We start from the raw sequence: 21,140 nt of genomic DNA on the forward strand, positions 1-21,140 counted from the left end.
CCCCCCCCTTTTTTTTTCTGAGGTAGGGTCTCACGCTAGCCCAGGCTGACATGGAATTCACTATGTAGTCTCAGGGTGGCCTCAAATGCACAGAGATCCTCCTACCTCTGCCTCCCGAGTGCTGGGATTAAAGGCGTGTGCCACCACACCTGGCTTAGTTCCCCCTTTTTTGAAAGCTGAAAACAAAGAGGCCATGTGTGCCCATGTATGCACTCATACACACACTCTCTTTCCCTCTTTTTCTCCCTCCCACTCTCTCTGCTTGTAAATAAATAGTAAAGCTGGGCGTGGTGGCACACGCCTTTAATCCCAGCACTCGGGAGGCAGAGGTAGGAGGATTGCCATGAGTGTGAGGCCACCCTGAGACTACCATACATGAGACTACCTATTGTGAATTCTAGGTCAGCCTGAGCTAGAGTAAGACCCTACCTCGAAAAACCAAAACAATTATTTTTATCTTTTTTTTTTTTTTTTTTTTCTTGAGTTGGGTCTCACTCAAGCTCAGGCTGACCTGGAATTCACAATAGGTAGTCTCATGTATGGTAGTCTCAGGGTGGCCTCAAACTCATGGAGGTCCTCCCTACCTCTGTCTCTCAAGTGCTGGGATTAAAGGCATGTGTCACCACTCCCAGCAAAAATAATTTTTAATAAACCAAAAAATGGGCCAGAGAGATGTCTGAGTGGTTAAAAGTATTTGCTTGCAAAGCCTGACAGTCTAGGTTCAGTTTCCACATAACCCATGTAAAGCCAGATGAAAGATGCCATCACAGGCTAAGGAATACCTTATACACTTGACCACAAACATGATGCCTTGGGCTGGGCCCTCGTTCAGAGGTGGAGTGTGTTTGTAGCATTGTTGGAGATCTTGTGTTCAGGTCTTGCAAGAACTAAAACAACAATAAAATAGCCTCCCCCCCCCCACAACCACAGTATATCCACTTGAATATAATCTTGAGGTTACTGTGGAAATGTGTATATTTCATGATCATATTAGGTGGAATAGTTGGAGGCAATAAGATTTATGTCCTGTTTCTATTTTCTTGTGGTCGTGTGGAGGTCCCTGCAGCATCTGCATATGCTGTCCTGTTCCTCCTTGTTTCATCTTCTACTTCATCCCTCTCTTTTCTATTTCAAACAATTGTTCACCTTTTTCTGTGTAGATAACAAAAATATAGAGGATTCAGCATTTCGTAATGGGGATTATTTATAGAAATTCTGGTAAGAAAATAGTTTGGGGGCTGGAGAGATGCTTAGCAGTTAAGTGCTTGCCTGTGAAGCCTGAGGACCCTGGTTCGAGGCTCGGTTCCCCAGGTCCCACGTTAGCCAGATTCACAAGGGGGTGCACGAATCTGGAGTTCGTTTGCAGTGGCTGGAGGTCCTGGCGCACCCATTCTCTCTCTCTCTCTCTCTCTCTCTCTCTGCCTCTCTGCCTGTTTCCCTCTCTGTCTGTTGCTCTCAAATAAATAAATAAAAATAAAATTAAAAAAAAAGAAAATAGTTTGTACTATACAAACAAAGAAACCCCTCACAACCTAAAAAGTGACAAAAAAAATACAACCTGTCTGGCTAAAATTTGAGTGCTTATATTGATAGAATCTATAGGTATAACCCTATTAGGTCATATTGATCAAATAGAAAGCAATTTCAGCAAAATAAAAAATGAAATGAGCTGGATGTGGTAGCATGTGCATACAGTCCCAGACCTCAGAGGTCAATGCAGGAGGATCAGCAGTTCAAGATTATCCTCAACTGCTGGGCGTGGTGGCACATGCCTTTAATTCCACACTTGGGAGGCAGGGGTAGGAGGATCACTGTGAGTTTGAGGACCATCCTGAGACTACATAGTAAGTTCCAGATAAGCCTGGGCTAGAGTGAGACCCTACCTCGAAAAACAAAACAAGACACCCCAAAACAAAAACCACAAAATGATGCTAGAGTGCTTAACTGGTCTATATTGAATTTAGTTGTTCAAAGTAATCCTCCTGCAAAAGATTTTCTCAAATTTATTAGTGAGAATATACATTTGTATAAAGTCTTTATAGCTGAGACCTCAGCCTTAGCATCAAAAAGGAGAGGTAGGATATTTCACTGCTAGCTGGATTTCTGTCTACCTCTTGATCTGCTCTTCGGTCCAGGTAGAGCTGTTTTGGTTTGACATCTTGGAGTCTTCAGGCTGATTTATAAGTGTAAACTCTTTGGTTTAAATGAGTTTACACTGGTGTGTATGATGGAGAATATTATTTAAAATTTTCTGACAAGCAAACTGCTTTGAATTTTGTTGAGTGGTAGAGGAGTTGGTCACTTGGTGGGCAAGCCCATTTTCATTACTTTAATTGTGTGATTTATTAGGATTTTAAGCTTTTTATAAATGTTTTAGTGTTATAGGACAGAATTAAAAGGATTTAGAATAAAAGGAGTTTAACAAAAGGACTTTGCAACAGGATTGCAGTAGTTTTTATATTTGATGGATTTGGCTAGCCGCATTTCATTTCAATCACCATGGTGCATTCTGTTAGATGCTGTAGAACAGGTGTGTGTAACGTCATTCTCTCTATTGTGCATGCAAATAGACACACAATTTTGTATATAAAAAGTTAATCCGCTGCAATTTGGAGGATTACATTATGGAAGGGTGATGACTCCATTAGACATCATGAAGAGGGAATGCTACTATTTATAGTGCTTGAAAAACAAGTTAATAGCTACCATGTTTATGAGATTCTAGAATTTTTATACTAACACTAACATTCTATTTATTCAGGCCATGCATAATAAAATATTTAAAGGCAAGATAAAATTTACTTACAATGTTTTCAAACTCTGAAAGTTACAATACTTTCTTGTTTAATTGTGGGAGATTTATGTCTCAAATATGTTTGGAGGTTTGGTGATATTGTCTCTTGTAGACTGGTTATTTTAACTGGCATGGATTTTCATAGTGCTGACATTGGTGGAATATCATGGTTCTTAAGCTTTTTTTTTTTTGATAACTTAAAGGCTTTGCTTTTCTGAATATCTATAAATAGTATCAATCTTAAGAAGTGTGTTGTGTTGGACCAGAGAGAGGGCTTAGTGGTTATGACCCTAGCCTATAAAGTCAAAGGACCCAAGTTCGGTCACCAGGACCCACATAAAGCCAGATGCACAAGGTGGCACATGCATCTAGAGTTTGCTTGCAGTGGCTAGAGGCCCTGGTGTGCCCATTCTCTCTCTCTCTAATAAATAAATAAAATAAAATGTGTTTTTTTTTAAAAAGAATTTATGTTGACTTGTGAAAGGCCCAGTGGACTGATACACCCTCTATCAGTGGAAACTAGTGTATTTCCTCAGTTTCATTTTGACAAGAGCAAAAGAAACCATTCTCCCCAGTAGTATTCGAATTTTCACAACCTGACATTTCATTCATCAAAATATCAGATTGGTATGTTCAGTGCAGGTGCAAACCATAAAGATCTTGTAAAGACCAGGAAGTAGGAAAATGGGTATTGTTGAAGGTGATGGTGAAATATGTAGGAGTACAGAATTGGCCTTGAGTAGATGTTCAGTTATAATTAATTCAGAACATAAATACTGGCCCTTGAATCAGTTAAATATTAACTTGTGCTTGAATCAGAAGTCACAATAATTGTGAAATCATACTCATAGCAGGGTTAGAAACAACATCTGTAGCTAGTTGTATTTGGATAAGCATTCTTTCAATTTTATTTAAATTTATTTTTAATGTAAAACATAAAAATTATACATATGTGTTGTAGTTACCTTCTCATTGTGAGGCCAAAGCACCCAAGTGAAAGCAGCTTACAGTCTTGAAGGGAAGCTTCATGATGGCAGGGGAAAGGATGGCATGAGCAGAGGCTGGACATTACCTCTGCCAAAGCAGTTGGAATAGGGTTATTGACAAGTTCCATGATTATAGAAAATAAAACATGATAATTCCCTCCACCCTCATTGCAACTCCACTCTCCATCATATCCCTTTCCCCTCTCACTTAGTCTCTCTTTTATTTTGATGTCATTCTTTTTTCCTCCTATTATGATGGTCTTGTGTATGTAGTACCTGGCACAGCAAGGTCATGCATATCCAGGCCATTTTGCATCTGGAAGAGTGCATTGTAAGGAGTCCTACCCTTCCTTTGGCTCTTACATTCCTTCTGCCTTGGAAGGTGTGATAGAGATATTTCAGTGCTGAGCACTCCTCTGTCACTTCTTCTCAGCACTATGGTGCCTTCTGAGTCATCCCAAAGTCCCCACTATCTGAAAAGAGAAGTTTCCCTAACCAAAAGTGACAGTAACATTAATATATGGGTATGAACATTAAGAAGAGTTTTTACCAGGCAGTTTGGTGAGCATAATATATGCACTTAGCCAGCCACCAGCAGGCATTACACCCCTAGGGCTCATGACCTACCCCATCATAGTTTTTCACTCTCTAGTCTATACTGGCCTTGAACTTGTGGCAGTTTTCCTGTGTCAGCTTCCCTACTGTTGGGATCACAGGCATACTGTGCATGTCTAGCTTTGACTTTTTTTTGGCACTGTTGTTCAAAATATTGGTTCTTTAAGCATATACTTTTAAAAGTTTGTTGTGTATATAGGGCAGGGTTCTTTTCCTGTCTTTTGAGTTGTTTTTTTCTTAACTCTGGGGAAACTTTCTTAATTTCATCTTTAGGGTGTATGTCAGATTTTAAAATATCTATCTACCCTTCTTCTTCTTCTTTCTTCTATCTTCTTCTTCTTCTTTTTTTTTTGGATTTTTTGAGGCTGACCTGGCATTTATTATGTAGTTTCAGGGTGGCATCGAACTCACAGTGATCCTCCTACCTCTGCCTCCGGAGTGCTGGGATTAAAAGTGTGTGCCACTGTGCCTAGCTATTTTTAGGTGTTTTGAGGTAGGTTCTCACTCTAGCCTAGGGTAGAATTCCCTGTGTAGATTCAGATTGGCTGCTGCTGCTTCTTTTTTAGTATTTCTCAGAGCTGTCTTTAAGTGTTTCAGCATCCATTTTATATTGTATTCTTGTATTGTTCTAACTTTACATATCATGGAAATTAGTAAGGATAATATTTTTGTGGTTGTTGTTGTTTTCTTCCTGTATAGACACTTTGCCAGACTGCTGCTAATCCTTGGCTGTCTGCATATGATTTCAGTCCCTAGCCATGCTTAAGTGGCATGCATCTTTAGTCCCAACACTTGTGATGTTGAGGTAATAGTATCACTGTGAGTTTGAGGCCAGCCTGGGAATACAGAGTGAATTCCAGGTCATCCTGACTAGAGTGGGACCCTGCTTCAAAGTCAAGCCAGTTGAAAGCTCTGTGTGTTTGTGAACTTGTCACATGATTATAGGACACTTAACTTGTGCTGCACAAGTTGAATCCCATGATAGAGAATTTATTTTGGTATTTCCTCACTGACTGCTTCAGTTCCCTGCTGAAAGGATGAAGAGCTGACCCAAGTGTGTTGGCAGCAGATAGGGGCTGGGGAGACCTGCTTCAGTATTGAGTATTAACATTGTCATTTAATCTGGGGTTTTGTTGTTAGGCTTTCGCCTGTACTCAGTGTTCCTCTGTTTTCTGCTCTCTAGAGAACAGCCTTTTTGTCTTCTGCAGGGAGGGGAGGGCAAAGGCGAGTTGTGTGAGTGTCGGGTTCTTCCCATCTAAGTACTTCTCAAACAGCCTGGAACAAACCAGTCCTCATCAGTTTAGATTTGACCCCTGGCATGTCCAATCCCAAGTGCACCAGCTATTGTCACTTATCGTGCCTTTTTGAGATCATGTGGTATAAGATGCTTTTAATCTCAGGTGTTTTTCCACCACCACTGCCTTCCACTTTTACTTAGGGTTGCTAGAGTCATCACAACTCAAACATTTCCAAAATTAGCTGAGTGATAATACGTGTATGTATGTATGTATGTATTATGTGTATATATTATATGATATATATATATATATATATGTGTGTGTATGTATGTATATATATATATATATATATATATGGTTTGTTTTTGTCTCAGGCTAGCTTATCCTCCTACTTTTGCCTCCTGAGTGTTGGGATTAAAGGTGTGTGCTACCATGCTCATTTGCTATTATATATTTTTGTTTATTTATTTGAGAGAGAGAGGGTGGGGGGAGAAAGAACAAAAAAGAGGCAGATAGAGAGAATGGGCATGCCAGGGCCTCTAACCATTGCAAATGAACTCTAGACGCATGTGCCACCGAGTGCATCTGGATTTATGTTGGTACTGGGGAATCAAACCTAGATCCTTAGGCATTGTAGGCAAGTGCCTTAACCACTCGGTAATCTCTCCAGTCCTTTTATATATTTTAAACCTTATTTAATTAACTAATGCTTTCTTAGATTTTTTAAAAATTTATTTATTAGAGATAGAGAGAGACAGACAGACAGAGACAGAGAATAGGCACACCAGGGTCTCTAGCCACTGTAAACAAACTCTAGACACATGTGCCACCTTGTGCATTTGGCTTACTTGGGACTTGGGGAATAGAACCTGGATCCTTAGGCTTCGCAGGCAAGCACCTTAACTGCTAAGCCATCTCTCCAGCTCTTAGGTTTTTAAAAAAAATTATTTATTTACTAGAGGCAGAGAGGGAAAGAGAGAGAGATTGAAAATGGGCATGCCAGAGCCTGTAACCACTGCAAATGAACTCCAGACACATGTGCCACCATATGCATCTGGCTTACATGGGACCTAGAGAATCAGACTTGGGTCCTCAGGCTTCACAGGCATGTGCTTTAACTGCTTAGCTATCTCCTCAGCCCTTTTTTGTTTTTTTTTCAGGGAAGATCCTCATGCTAGCTCTGGCTGACCTGGAATTCATTATGTATTCTCAGGGTGGCCTCAAACTCACAGTGATCCTCCTACCTCTTGGGCTGAAGCTGAAAGGTGGAAAATATGTATATATTAACAGCTTCTTTCATGGGCTGGAGAGTTGGTTTTGCACTTAAGGCACTTGCCTGCAAAGCCTGGAGTGCCAGGTTTGATTCCCTAGTAGCCACATAAAGCCAAATGCACAAGGTGGTGCATGCATCTGTAGTTTGTTTGCAGTGGTTAGAATCCCTGGCTTGCCCATTTTTCTCTCTCTTAAATAAATAATAAAGTAAAATGAAATAAAAAGCCAGGCATGTTGGTGCACACCTTTAATTCCAGCACTTGGGAGGCAGAGGTCAGAGGTCAGAGGATTGCTGTGAGTTCGAGGTCATCCTGAGATTACATAGTAAATTCCAGGCTAGTCTGAGCTACAGTGAGACCCTACCTAAAAAAATCCAAGAAGAAAAGAAAAAAACTTCGTTTTGGTGTGTATCTCCTATACTCAGGTGACTGAGGTAGGAGAATCTTTCTCAACTTCAAGGCCAACTTAGGCTATGTAATGAGAGTCTATTGATGTTATTTTCTTTTATTCTTACCATGACTATGTATAGAATGTAATGATTATTATGCATATGATAAATTGTTAGAACTTATAATGTGAAGCCAGGTGTGGTACATGCCTTTAATCCCAGTACTTGCGAGGCAGAGGTAGGAAGATTACTATGAGTTTGAGGTCACCCTAAGACTACATAGTGAATTCCAGGTCAGCCTGACCTACAGCGAGACCCTACCTTGTAAAATTAAAAAAAGTAAAAAATAATTTATAATGTGAAACTATGACTGTTACAAAGATGGTCTAGTATCTTGTGTGATTTTATTTTTTCTAGTATATTGCAATTAAATCCACTGCTTCATTTAGGGTGTTTTCATTTATATAGAAATGACAGTGCCTTTTAAATTCTTCTGTTCTTACCAACTTTATTTAGTCTGCTTATCAAGATCAAACTAGTTTTAAATAGTTAGTTGGCAGTGCAAGATTTCAGAATACCGATCTCATTGAAATTAGTGCTAATGAAAAAGGTTTCAAACAACTTTAAACTGTATTAAAATGTTTTGTCAACAAATTTATATATCTATGTAATGTGGTTGGGTCATATTTATCCCCTCCCATTACCTTCTTATTTATTTTATTGACAAATTCCATAATTGTAGACAATAAACCATGGTAATTCCCTCCTCCCACTTTCCCCTTCACAACTCCACTCTCCATCATACTCCCTCCCCCTCCCAATTAGTCTCTATTTTATTTTAATGCCATCATCTATTCCTCCTATCATGATGGTCTTGTGTAGGTAGTGTTAGGCACTGCAAGGTCATCAATATCCAGGCCATTTTATGTATACAGAGTGTAAGGAGTCCTACCTTTCTTTTTGCGCTTACGTTCTTTCTGCCACATCTTCTGTAATGGACTCTGAGCTTTGGAAGGTGTGATAGAGATGTTTCAGTGCTGAGCCTTCTTCTGCCACTTCTTCTCAGCACCATGGTGCCTCTGAGACATCCCAAGGTCACTGCCATCTGAAAAGACAAGGTTCTCTAAACAAAAGTGAGAGTAGCATTAATATATGGGTATGAACATTAAGAGAAGTGTTTACTGGACAGTTTGGTGAGCCATAATATATGCATTTAGCCAGACACCAGCTGGCATTACACCCCTAGGGCTCATGACTTCCCCTGTCATAGGTTTTCAATATTAGGCCTCCAGTCCAATTAGAGAGTGGTTGGTTTCCCCTATAACAGATATGCTACTGCTGGCTCATATGGCCTGTCTGGCCAACCTTAAGGCTTGCAGTGTCCACTGTTATTTATCTACACTGGTGACACCTCTCTCTCTCTCCCATGGAGCTGGATATAGTATAGCTTTTAGTCAGCTGATCTACAGAGACAAGGTATTTAGCTCTGTCCCAGCAGGAATTTTCAGTAACTTTAAAGCCCAAGCATATGGAATCTTCAGCAGTAGGGTCTTACCATCTATTCCTGGTGGGAAACCAATAGCCTTGGCAATGGCCTGTAATGTTTTGGGAGACACCTGAGACCTCCCTGGCCAACACCTCACTGGAAAGTATCCCATCCCTGGCATTGAAAATTTTCTAGTAGCAATATATGGCTCCTGGTTATGCCATTGTCCAAACAAATAAGTTTCCATCTGACTTATTCACACGCTGTTAGGTTTTGATTAACCCTCCCCCTACTTTCCTTTACTCAGTCTCTTCCCCTGACCTCACTTAGGTCTTTCTACCCCCTCCCCCATTAAACTGTTGTTCTACTTCTATTACACTGTTCTTCTGTATATATACATGAACACACCATACCATCCCCTTAAGTACCCCTTCCCCCTTTATATCACCTTTATAGATTACTGGTCTCTGCTACTGACTTTTTAGTTTTTCAAAGTAGAGTCTCACTCTAGCCCAAGTTGACCTGGAATTCACTATGGAGTCTTAGGCTGGCCTCAAACTTACAGCGATCCTCCTACCTCTGCCTCTAGAGTGCTGGGATTAATGGCGTACACCACCATGCCCTGCTTCTGCTATTGAATTTTATTCCAACTCTCATGCAAATCCAAATATTTGTAGCTAGGATCCACATATGAGAGAGAACATGTGGCACTTGGCTTTCTGGGCCTGGGTTACCTCACTAAGTCTAATCCATTCCAGGTTCATCCATTTTCCCATTATCTTCTTTTATCTCCCTTCCACTCCTGCCCCTCCTCCCCCTCCCTCCCTCCTCCCTCCCTCCCTCCCTCCCTCCCTCCCTCTCTCTCTCTCTCTCTCTCTCTCTTTATCTATCTATCTATCTATCTATCTATCTATCTATCTATCTATCTATCTATCTATCTATATTTTTTCCCGAGGTAGGTTCTCATTCTAGCCCAGGCTGACCTGGAATTCACTATATAGTCTTAGGGTGGCCTTGAACTCACTGTGATCCTCCTACCTCTACTTCCCAGTTGCTGGGATTAAAGGCGTGCACCACCACACCCGGCTTCTGCTAATATCTAGTCTACTAGTCTCCCATTTTGATATCTTTTTTAATTTGGTGTCCCACTGAGTTTATTAGGGTTGGCTGCATGCTCATGGGTGGGGGTTATTTACTAGAGTATGGAAACTCACCAGTGGCTGTACCACTGAAGAACAGGTCTCCTTCTCCCAAAGCATTAAAAATATCTTCAATAAAATGTCAGAGGCCGGGTGTGGTGGCACATGCCTTTAATCCCAGTACTTCTGAGGCAGATGTAGGACGATTGCCATGAGTTCAAGGCCATCCTGAGACTACAGAGTGAATTACAGGTCAGTTTGGGCTAGAGCGAGACCCTATTTCCAAAAACCAAACCAAACCAAACCAAACCAAAACAAACCAAACCAAAACAAAACAGAAATCAGTTCAATGGCTTTAATGCTTAAAATGTAAATCTTAGTTTTTCTTTATCTTGTTCAGTTGTGTAAGTTATATCAATTTATAATGAACACATTTCTTTCATTTTTGTTGCAAATATACACATACACACACATTCATCTTATTCATGCTAAGCAAATGATTTACCATTCAGTTCTTTTCCATCCCCTGTTGTAAATAGTTTGAAAACATGAAATAATGGGAAGTATCCAAGAATACTTCTCAAGGTTTACATTTTGTTTTATGCTTCTTAACAGGTGCTCAAAAGTGTGATAACTTCGCTGAGAAAAGACCCCTTCTTGGTGTTTGTAAGAGCATTGGATCTTCAGGGTAAGAAAATTTCAGTTGATGCTTTAAAATCTTTGTAACCATGAGGCTTAGCTTCCATAATGGAGGTGAAAAAGAAATAAAACATATGGTAGGAGTTTTGTGACTCCATTACTAAATTATTATTATTATTTTTTGTTTAGAAGTTTTTCATGTGTAGTGTATACCAGGAAATAAATGCAAATCAACAACAGTAGATCACAGTAATTGATAAAGTAGTTTTTCAGCACTCAGGTGGCAGAGATAGGAGGATCACTGTGAATTCAGGGCAGCCTGGAACTATGGAGGAAGTTCCAGGTCAGCCTGGGCTAAAGCAAGATCTTACCTTGGAAAGAAAATACAATTTTTTTTTTTGGTATTTATGTTTCTAATATACTAACTATTATGATGGCCTGATAGTAGAAATTACTACTAGGTGATAATGCTATTTGCATTATATAATAACAGTTATTGATAGTAATGCATATTTATAGGAATAATTGTACATATACATATTTATTCTTGGAGACTTTTGATTAGCTATCAATTTCTTTTTTTAGTAAATTTCTCCTATATAATTTCAGTTAGGAATTATAGCTAGCTGTTAGTGGTGTTACTGTGGCCTCCAAGTCATATCACTAGAAGTCTGTGGATAGACCACCCCGTGCTACTAGTAAAATCTTTCTAGGATGCTATTAGTGACCTAAGATCTTTCTAGCTTTGACATCCTTTCACTGTAACTCCTTTTCCTGATTATTTCAAATGACTACTGTCTTTGTACTTCTGGTATTTCCTTTACTTGAACTCTTAGCTACAAGGAAAGCTGAGAAAGGACTATGACCATATTGGTATGGAAGGTGATCAAACTGTGGGTTAGGTCAGCATCTATCATTTGCTGCCACATACTTTCAGCTCATTGTCTACACATTACCCAATGGGGCTTGGGAGGAGGAAAGACTGTTTTAATGATGTAACATACTTGTCCAGGAGATTTCCCCCTTCTTTTTCTTTATATATTGGTTTGGTTTGTAGCTCAGGCTGGCCTAGATCTCAATATGTAGCTCAGGCTGGCCACTTACCTCAGCTGCCTGAGTGCCTGGATTGCAGGTATGAGCCCTTACACCTGGATAAATCATAAAGCCTTGATTGTTACCTGTTTTCTTTTGCTTTTTAATTATTTTTATTTGAGAGAGAGAGAGGGAGAGAGTTGGCATGCCAGGGTCTCAGCTACTGCAAGCAAACTCCAGATGTTGTGCCGCCTAGTGGAAATGTGTAATCTTGAGCTTGCCTTACCTTTGTACATCTGGTTTATGTTCTGGAGAGTCAAACATGGGTCCTTAGGCTTCCCAGGCAATTGCCTTAATGGCTAAGCCATCTCTCCAGCCTTATTGTTGCTTCTTTTAAGGATTGGGTATACTTTAATGGACTATGAAGCAAGTGTCTGGAAGTGTAGATATTTTGAGGATTTACTCTGTACAGAGCACCATGTTATGTTGAGATGAGGACTCAGAGCATGAAGCCCCAATCCCTTTCTCCAAAGTCTTCAGAGTGCATGGAAAAGCAAAAAGCACAACGTGTGGGAAATCATGATGTAGTATAATAGGAATTCAGTCCGTGTACCTGGACTTGTGACAGAAGCCTTGTGAACAAGCAACATAAGCTAGAATGCCACCGTAGACGTAGGGGAGAGAGCAATATTTCCAAAGTGAGTTACACTGTTACAGTTGGACAGAAACTGGAGTAAATATACTTAAGAATGATTATACTGTGACTTAGAGCTATGACCATCTGCAAAACAGGTGAAAACAACTGTTGCCCTGGGACTCAACAAAGGCATTTAACAATCTGAAGTGTTTAGAGTTAAGTAACTGCCAAACTTTATGCAATGACAGCGGGATTCTGTGAGATTCATGCTTTTGGCTGCCTTTTCCAATTGGTTGGTGGAGGGCTGGAGAGATGGCTTAGCGGTTAAGCGCTTGCCTGTGAAGCCTAAGGACCCCGGTTCGAGGCTCGGTTCCCCAGGTCCCACGTTAGCCAGATGCACAAGGGGCGCACGCGTCTGGAGTTCGTTTGCAGAGGCTGGAAGCCCTGGCGCGCCCATTCTCTCTCTCTCCCTCTATCTGTCCTTCTCTCTGTGTCTGTCACTCTCAAATAAAAAAAAAAATTAAAAAAAAAAAAAAAAAGAAATCACCCAACCAATTGGTTGGTGGAGTGAAGAAACTGGAAAATGCTCATTCAACTTAAGTGTAAAGTGTTGCCCATAACTGGCACCATTGTTAATGGAAGCTACTAACTTATGGGCATGTGCATTTCCAGAACCAGCATCTCTTTCAGCTGACAATCATGAGCTGAGGCATCCTGAATGTACAGAGGTGGCATAAAAGAGTATACACAAATCTGGGGAGAATAGGAATAGATGAACATGTGAAGGTAGCCATCATTACTGACTTAGAGAATTTGAGCAAACCAAGATACATAGATATTGGAGCAGCTTCCTGGAAGCAAGGGTTTAATGTAAAGCAAGAATAAGAAGGAACAGTGAAACGTATAGACACCAACACTGTGTAGGAAGACATATAGATTACAAAGTTGGTATATCATATGACAAAATTCCTAGTTTTACACACACACACACACACACACACACACACACACACACAATTTTTTTGTTTATTTTTTTTTATTTATTTGAGAGGGAAAGCCAGAGAAAGAAAGAGGCAGAGAGAGAGAGAGAGAGAGAGAGAGAGAGAGAGAGAGAGAGAGAGGGAGAGAGGGGTAGAGAGAGAGGGAGAGAATGAATGAGAAAGAGAGAGATGGGCATGCCAGGGCCTCCAGCCACTGCAGACGAACTCCAGGTGCATGGGCCCCCTTGTGCATCTGGCTTACATGGGTTCTAGGGAATTGAACCTGAGTTTGTAAGCTTTGCAGGTCAGCATCTTAACCACTAATCCTCTCTCCGCCCTCTTTTTTTTCTTTTGATTTTTGAGGTAGGGCCTCACTCTAGCCTAGGCTGACCTGGAATGGCCTCAAACTACTGGCAATTCTTCTGCCTCTGCCTGCAGAGTGCTGGGAGGCATGTGTTACCATGCCCAGCTCTTCTGTCCTTTCTTACTTGAGTATGAGCAGGAATCTCTTACTGATTGTGTGTGTGTGTGTGTACCCCAGCAATTCTCTGGTTTCTGTTCCTCACAGGACTGATATTATAGGCGTGTGTGACTACTCCCAGATATTTATGTGGATCCTGGGGAACAAGTTGGAGTTGTCTCTCAGGCCTCCTCAGGCCCTCATGCTTGTGTAAGAAGTGCTCCCCAGCTCCATATACATTTATTTTTTTAAATATTTTATTTATTTATTTAAGAGAGAGAGCGAGAGAGAAGGAGTTACATAGAGAAAGAGAGAATGGGCATGCTAGGGCTTCCATCCATTGCAAGTGAACTCTGGATGCATACGCCACCTTGTACATCTGCTTTATGTGGGTCCTAGGGAATTGAACCTTGGTCCTTTGGCTTTTCAAGCAAGCAACTTAGCCACTAAGCCATTGGTTTTGAACTCACCAGCACTCCTCCTGCCTCAGCCTCCTGAGTGATGGGATTGAAGGCATGTGCCAACACACCCAGCAAAGCAAACTAATGTTTAAAAATTTTATTTATTTATTTATCTGAGAATGCAAGAGAAATAGGGGTGGGGAGGGAGAGAAAATGGGTATGCCAGTGCCTCCAGCCACTGCAGATGAACTCTAGATGCATGCTCCATTTGGCTTACGTGTTCCTAGGGAATCCAACCGAAGTCCTTTGGCTTTGCAGGCAAATGCCTTAACTGCTAAGCCATCTCTGCAGCTCAAAGCGAACTAATTTTAATGGCTGAGTAAGTTAAGGATGGTTCATTTAATAGAATATGATTGGTTCATGGTATTGTTATTTTTCTCTTGTTTTACATTGTAGAAAATGTCATCTTGTGCTGGAAAATACCAGAGACTGGTATTATGGGGGGCAGTACCATCACACTGTCTTGTGATGTGGGGAATGAACCCAGGGTCTTTCATATGCTAGGCAAGTGCCTTGCCACTAAGGTATATGAGGCTAAGCTGAGACTTTTATGTAGCATTAATAAAGGTTATGCAAATTAGAAGTGGAAGGGGATTCTTTTTGGGATAATGGGATCATGACTTTTTTTTTTTTGTCATGAAATGTCACAGGTTCCTTACAGATAATTCCTGGCATTTTCAATTGCGATTGATTTTTATCTTCCTATGTTTGTGAGGTCTGAGAAAATCACAGATTAGCTGATAATACTTCTGCAGGCAATAAAACAAGGCTTAATCCACCAACTTTTGTTCCTCACAGATGGGAATGCTTCCAGCTTTTACCTGGCACCAGCCCCCAGCACCAGGTCTTTTCAGTGCTTTCCCCCGTGGCCTTTCTTCTGGTGCTCTTTAGCATTATGGCTCCTTTACTTCGTGTGTGTCTTTGGTGTAGCATGTATGCCACAAGTGGGTGTCGAGGCTTTGAATGGGATCAGTCAGCAGATCAGGGGATCCAGTAATATGGATGACTTGTGGACTTCTGTATTCTAGTACAGGTTGAGTGGTTGGCAGTTTAGCTCAGTGGTGGATTGCTAGTAAAAGCTCAAGGTCCTGGGTTCCTTCTTCTACACTGGGATGGGAGTCACAAAAAATACTGAAAAACAAGGGAACTAGATTCTAATATAGGGTGAGAATAGAATTTAGGGTTGTGTAGCTAAGAGGTTGCACATGCCTAGATTTGTTCCCAGTGTCACAAACAATAGCAGAGAAACCTTACATGAATAAATAATGAGTAAATAGATAATTTGATACATAATTTTATGTTAGGAACATTTAGTTGGTAAAGTCTAATAAATATTCAAAATTTCAAAAATTCTGATTCTGAAATACTCCTAGTCCTAAGCATTTTGGATATGAGATGCTCAACCTTTGTTCCTTTTGTACCCTCATATACTTTGCACAGAGAGATATGACCCTTGTTAATCTGATCACAGGTGTACAGAAATAAGATGATATTACCATTGCATATATACATGTACATACATATGCATACATATATACATACATTAACACTCATATATAATATATATACACATACATACACACACACACATACATATATATAGGTTTTTTGAGGTAGGGTTTTACCCCAGATGACCTAGAATAACCATCAATTACTAAGGGAGAGAAGAGAGGATGCACTGTTACAGACTCCTTCCAGAATGTTCTGATGAGTCTTTCATTAATCTTTATACATGTATGTGTGTGTTTGTGTGTGTGTGTGTGTGTGTGTGTGTGTGTGTGTATAGGTTCTTTGAGAGACAAGAGAGAGATGGAGAGAGAGAGAGAGAGAGAGAGAGAGAGAGAGAGAGAGATGGAGAGAGAGAGAGACAGAGAAAGGGAGGGAGAGCAGGTGCAACCTTGCACTTGCCTCATCTTTGTGTGTCTGGGTAATGTGGGATCTGGAGAGTAGCACATGCGTCCTTAGGCTTTGCAGGCAGGTACCTTAACCGTTAAACAATCTCTCCAGCCCTTAAAAAATGTTTTTTTTAAAATTTACTTGTAAGCAGAGAAAGAGAGAGAGCAAAAGAGAGAGAGTGAGAGAGCGAGAGAACGCAAGAGAGAGAGAGTATGGGTGCACCAGGGCCTCCTCGTGCTGCAAATGAACTCTAGATGCATGTGGTACTTTATATATCTGGCTTATGTGGATACTGGGGAATAGAATCCAAACTGTCAGAATTTGCAAGCAGGTACCTTTAAATGCTGAGCCATCTCCCCAGCCCTCCTGCTACTTTTTTTTTTTTAATTTTCTTTGTTATTTTTCTTCCCTACTACTACTTCGTAATTACTTTTTTTTTTCATGTAACCAGAGCCACTAGCATAAATGAAGCAAAGATCACATAATCACTTAAGGAAAATTTTTAGTGGGAATAAGGCAAAGCCAGGACATTACACACTTGATTTACATTTAATATAGAGCAGTCAAATATCAGGAGGAGGTAGAATTGCCCACTAGTATGAGTAGGTACACATACTTCTGTGTGGAATTGCAACCATGGAAATGTTGTGTATGTGTTTATTTGTTTAAAAATAAAGTTTTGAATTGTGGATACAACTAAGTGGCATGCTCAAATGTCCTACCAAAATGATTATATGCTGGTGACAAATAGCAGGAATGTTGGTTTTATTTTTCAAAGGTCTTTACTTGGTACAGTATAATAATATACATTCATATAATCTGTACTTTTACGGATGTGGCTGGAATCAGGTTTAAATAAAATAAAATTTGTAGGAGTGGAAATTTTTTTATCCTAAAGAAGGGAGTGAGCCTTCGCAGAAGGTGGAGGGTGAGCCCCTGAAAGGGCCACTGTGGCAGCTGGAAGGGTTCAGCTGACTTGAGGACAGCAGGTCTGTTGGGGTGGTTCCAAACATTTTCTCTTTTTTCCACATGTCTTCCACCAGCTATAAGCCATGAGTGCATTGGGTCTCCCCTATAATCTCCCAGGGAGCAGGTTTTAGAAAATAAAATGTAGCCAGGGAAAATTAGCAAGACCTGTCTGAAATAAAAAAAAAAAAAAAAAAAAGCTGGGTATGGTGGTGCATGCCTTTAATCCCAGCACTCAGGAAGCAGTAATAGGAGGATCAGTGTGAGTTCGAGGCCACCCTGAGACTACATAGTGAATTCCAGGTCAGCCTGGGCTGGAGGGAGACCCTACCTCCAAAAGCCAATTAAAAAATAAATAAATAAAGGGGGCTGGAGAGATGGCTTAGCGGTTAAGCGCTTGCCTGTGAAGCCTAAGGACCCCGGTTCGAGGCTCGGTTCCCCAGATCCCACGTTAGCCAGATGCACAAGGGGGCGCACGCATCTGGAGTTCATTTGCAGAGGCTGGAAGCCTTGGCGCGCCCATTCTCTCTCTCTCCCTCTATCTGTCTCTCTGTGTCTGTCGCTCTCAAATAAATAAATAAAAAAAATTAAAAAAATAAATAAATAAATAAAGGGCTGGAGAGATGGCTTAGCTGTTAAGTGCTTGCCTGTGAAGCCTAAGGACCCCGGTTCGAGGCTCAGTTCCCCAGGTCCCACGTTAGCCAGATGCACAAGGGGGCGCACGCGTCTGGAGTTCGTTTGCAGTGGCTGGAAGCCCTGGCGCGCCCATTCTCTCTCTCTCCCTCTATGTGTCTTTCTCTCTGTGTCTGTAGCTCTCAAATAAATAAATAAAAAATGAACAAAAAATATTAAAAAATAAATAAATAAATAAAAATAGAGCAAGTTGGTGGAGGCTGCAGAGGGCATTCAGTAGTGGAACATTTGACTAGATGTTAGGCTTGAAAAGCCTAACAGTCTGGGTTCGATTCCCCAGTACCCGTGTAAGCCAGATGCACCAAGTGGTGAGTGCATCTGGAGTTTATTTGCAGTGGCTAGAGGCCCTGGTGTGCCCATACTCAACCACTCACTCTCTTTCTATCTTGTATGCATCTCTCTTCTTGCAAATAAATATTAGAAAACATTTAAAATTTTTTTTTTAATTTTTATTAACATTTTCCATGATTATAAAAAAAAATCCCATGGTAATTCCCTCCCCCCCCCCCAACACTTTCCCCTTTGAGAAACCATTTTTATGTATAATTGTTTTTTTGTTGTTGTTGTTTGTTTTTCGAGATAGGGTCTCACTCTAGCCCAGGCTGATCTGGAATTCACTATGGAGTCTCAGGGTGGCCTAGAACTCATAGCAATCCTCCTACCTCTGCCTCCCGAGTGCTGGGATTAAAGGCATGTGCCACCACGCCCAGCTTTTATGTATAATTGTATGCAGTATTTGTAGGGCAAGTGGGTTTGGTAAAAGTTAATGAACATTGTTCTCAGAACAATAAAATGAAAACATTTAAAAAGAAATGTTAATAGTAAAAATAGGGCTGGAGAGATGGTTTAGCAGTAAAGGCGCATGCCTGTGAAGCCTAAGGACCCAGGTTCAATTCTCCAAGTCCCACATAAGCTAGATGCACCTGTGGTGTATGTATTTGGAGTTCTTTTGCAGTGGCTGGAGGCCCTGGTGTGCCCATTCTCTCTCTCTCTCTCTCTCTCTCTTCTCTCTGTCTTTAATAAATAAATAATAAATAAATAGTAAAAATATACTACTAAGTAAAGGTACTTACTTAAGTGAGGCAGTGGCACCTTGAAAACATGGGGATGTAAGTAGATGTGTGACAAGGGTGAAGTATGGAGTGAAGAGCAAGGTGGACAAAATTCTTTTGTTGTTGCAAATTAACATCAGGCATTTTCATCACCTCTTTCTTTTTTCTGTTTCTTTTTTTAAAAATTTTTTTGGTTTATTTTTATTTACTTATTTGAGAGCGACAGACAGAGAAAGAGGCAGAGAGAGAGAGAGAGGGGGGGGAGGGAGGGAGAGAGAGAGAATGGGCACGCCAGGGCCTCCAGCCCCTGCAGACAAATTCCAAATGATACGTGTGCCCCCTTGTGCATCTGGCTAACATGGGACCTGGGGAATGGAGCCTCGAACTGGGGTCCTTAGGCTTCACAGGCAAGCGCTTAACCACTAAGCCATCTCTCCAGCCCTGTTTCTTTTTTTTTTTTCTATATCTACATTTAAGTGTGTAACTGGGGAATTAAGGATGGGTTGGAAGGCTTTGCAAGCAAGCAAGCAACTTGCCCCAAGAAGAAACACTGTATGCTTGGGGAAATGGTCCACCTGAACTGCCAAGGGCATGGTACCCCGTGGTGTTTTCACATTATTTGAACTCATGTACTTGGTATTCAGTTTCTGTTATGTTGAAGTACAAACAGTCTAAAATTTTGTGTACTTTATTTACAAATGTAATCTTTTTGTGTTTTGTTTTTTTGAGGTAGGGTCTCACTCTGGTCCAGGCTGACCTGGAATTAACTATATAGTCCCAGGGTGGCCTCGAACTCTCAGTGATCCTCCAACCTCTGTCTTCGAGTCCTGGGATTATTAAAGGCATGCCCCACCATGATCAGCCGAATCCAATCTTTTCTCATGCACTGAAATTCTTCCAAGTCAGAATCATACATTGTAGTAAGAAGGATAGTAATGTATATATTCGGTCTATTGCTTTTCAGTATAGTTGACACTCAGTGAGCAATAGTTATCTAAAGTGTACAGTTTAGGGCTGGAAAGTACCTCAGTGTCAGAGCACATGCTTGGCATGCATGATGCCCTGGGTCTGATCCTCAGCAAAGCAATAAATAAATAACAATTCCATATGCTTGATTTGCATATACCTATGGAACCATCACCTCAAACAAGTTCATGGATACAGCCATGTCCTCCCACAGTTTCCTACATTTTCTTCAGCACTGGGGTTCAATCAGGGCCTTGTATGCACTAGGTATGTGCTGTACCTCTGAGCTCTGTCTCTGGTTTGTGTGTCTCTTTGTGCTTCTTTTCTCTGGTCCATCACAGCTCTTTTCTCCTCCATTACTAATCATCTACTTCCTATTGCTATAGGTTTGGTGCATTCATGAAAGTAGTATATGGAATTTCCAGCTTCCCTATAGCCCCAGAAGCACTTAGTCCAGTCAATATTATTTATTTATTTGAGAGAGAAAGAGGCAGATAGAGAAAGAACTGTCACACCAGTGCATCTAGCCACAGCAAATGAACTCCAGACACATGTGCTACCTTGTGCGTCTGGCTTACAGCTTTTGTAGTCCAGCTTCCTGTAGGGATTTTTCTGTTTAAGGCATAAAGTCTTGATTTTTTTTTTTTTTTTTTGAGAGACGAGAGAGATGAAGAGAGATAGAGAAAAGGCATGCCAGGGCCTCAGCCACTGCCATCAGATTTCAAACCCTTGTGCCTCCTAGTTGGCGTATGCAACCTTGTGCTTGCTTCACCTTTGTCTGTCTAATGTGAGATTTGCAGAGTTGAATATGGATCCCTAGGCTTCACAGGCAAGTTCATTAACAAACTGCTAAGCCATCTCTCTAGCTGTATATTTTTTTATTTTATCATTTTCTTCATATATAGGTTAAACCTAAGGTTGGTACATTATAGTATTTACTCATGTTCTTGAAATCAAACCTGGTCCATTGGCTTGGCAGGAAGGTGTCTTAATCATTAAGTCATCTTTCTAGTCCCTTTCAATATTTTATTTATTTATTTACCAGTTAATATTTAAAAAAATTTTTTTAAAGAGAGAGTGGGTACTCCAGGGCTTCTAGCCACTGCAAACAAATTCCAGAAGCATGCACCACCTTGTGCATTTGCCTGTACATAGGTACTGGAGAGTTGAACCGGCATCCTTAGGCTTTGCAGGCAAGTGCCTTAATGGCTAAGCCTTTTCTCCAGCCCTTCCAGTTAATATTTTTAATTTTATTCATTCTAATAAGTGTATGGCATTATTTCATTATAAGTTTATTTTGCATTTTTTTCTCTTTTCTTTCTTTTTGGTGGGTTTGAGATGGGGTCTCTTTAGTCAGGCTGACCTGGAATTCACTATTTAGTCTCAAGCTGGCCTCGAACCCACAGCTATCTTCTTACCTCTGCCTCCCAAGTGCTAGAA

General features: G+C 40.7%; 1 protein-coding gene across 5 annotated transcripts in view; it reads left to right on the forward strand.

Moving 5' to 3' along the window:
* The window catches only part of Bcas3 (BCAS3 microtubule associated cell migration factor), a 664,126-nt gene that overhangs the window by 91,484 nt on the left and 551,502 nt on the right, over nucleotides 1-21,140 (forward strand). For all 5 annotated transcript variants that reach the window (XM_004664529.2, XM_004664531.2, XM_045159845.1 and 2 more), the window contains one exon: nucleotides 10,534-10,606. In XM_004664529.2, coding sequence (XP_004664586.1) covers nucleotides 10,534-10,606 — 73 coding nt within the window. The remainder of the gene's footprint in view (nucleotides 1-10,533; nucleotides 10,607-21,140) is intronic.

This window comes from Jaculus jaculus, chromosome 9 (assembly GCF_020740685.1).
Source record: "Jaculus jaculus isolate mJacJac1 chromosome 9, mJacJac1.mat.Y.cur, whole genome shotgun sequence".
NCBI lineage: Eukaryota > Metazoa > Chordata > Mammalia > Rodentia > Dipodidae > Jaculus > Jaculus jaculus.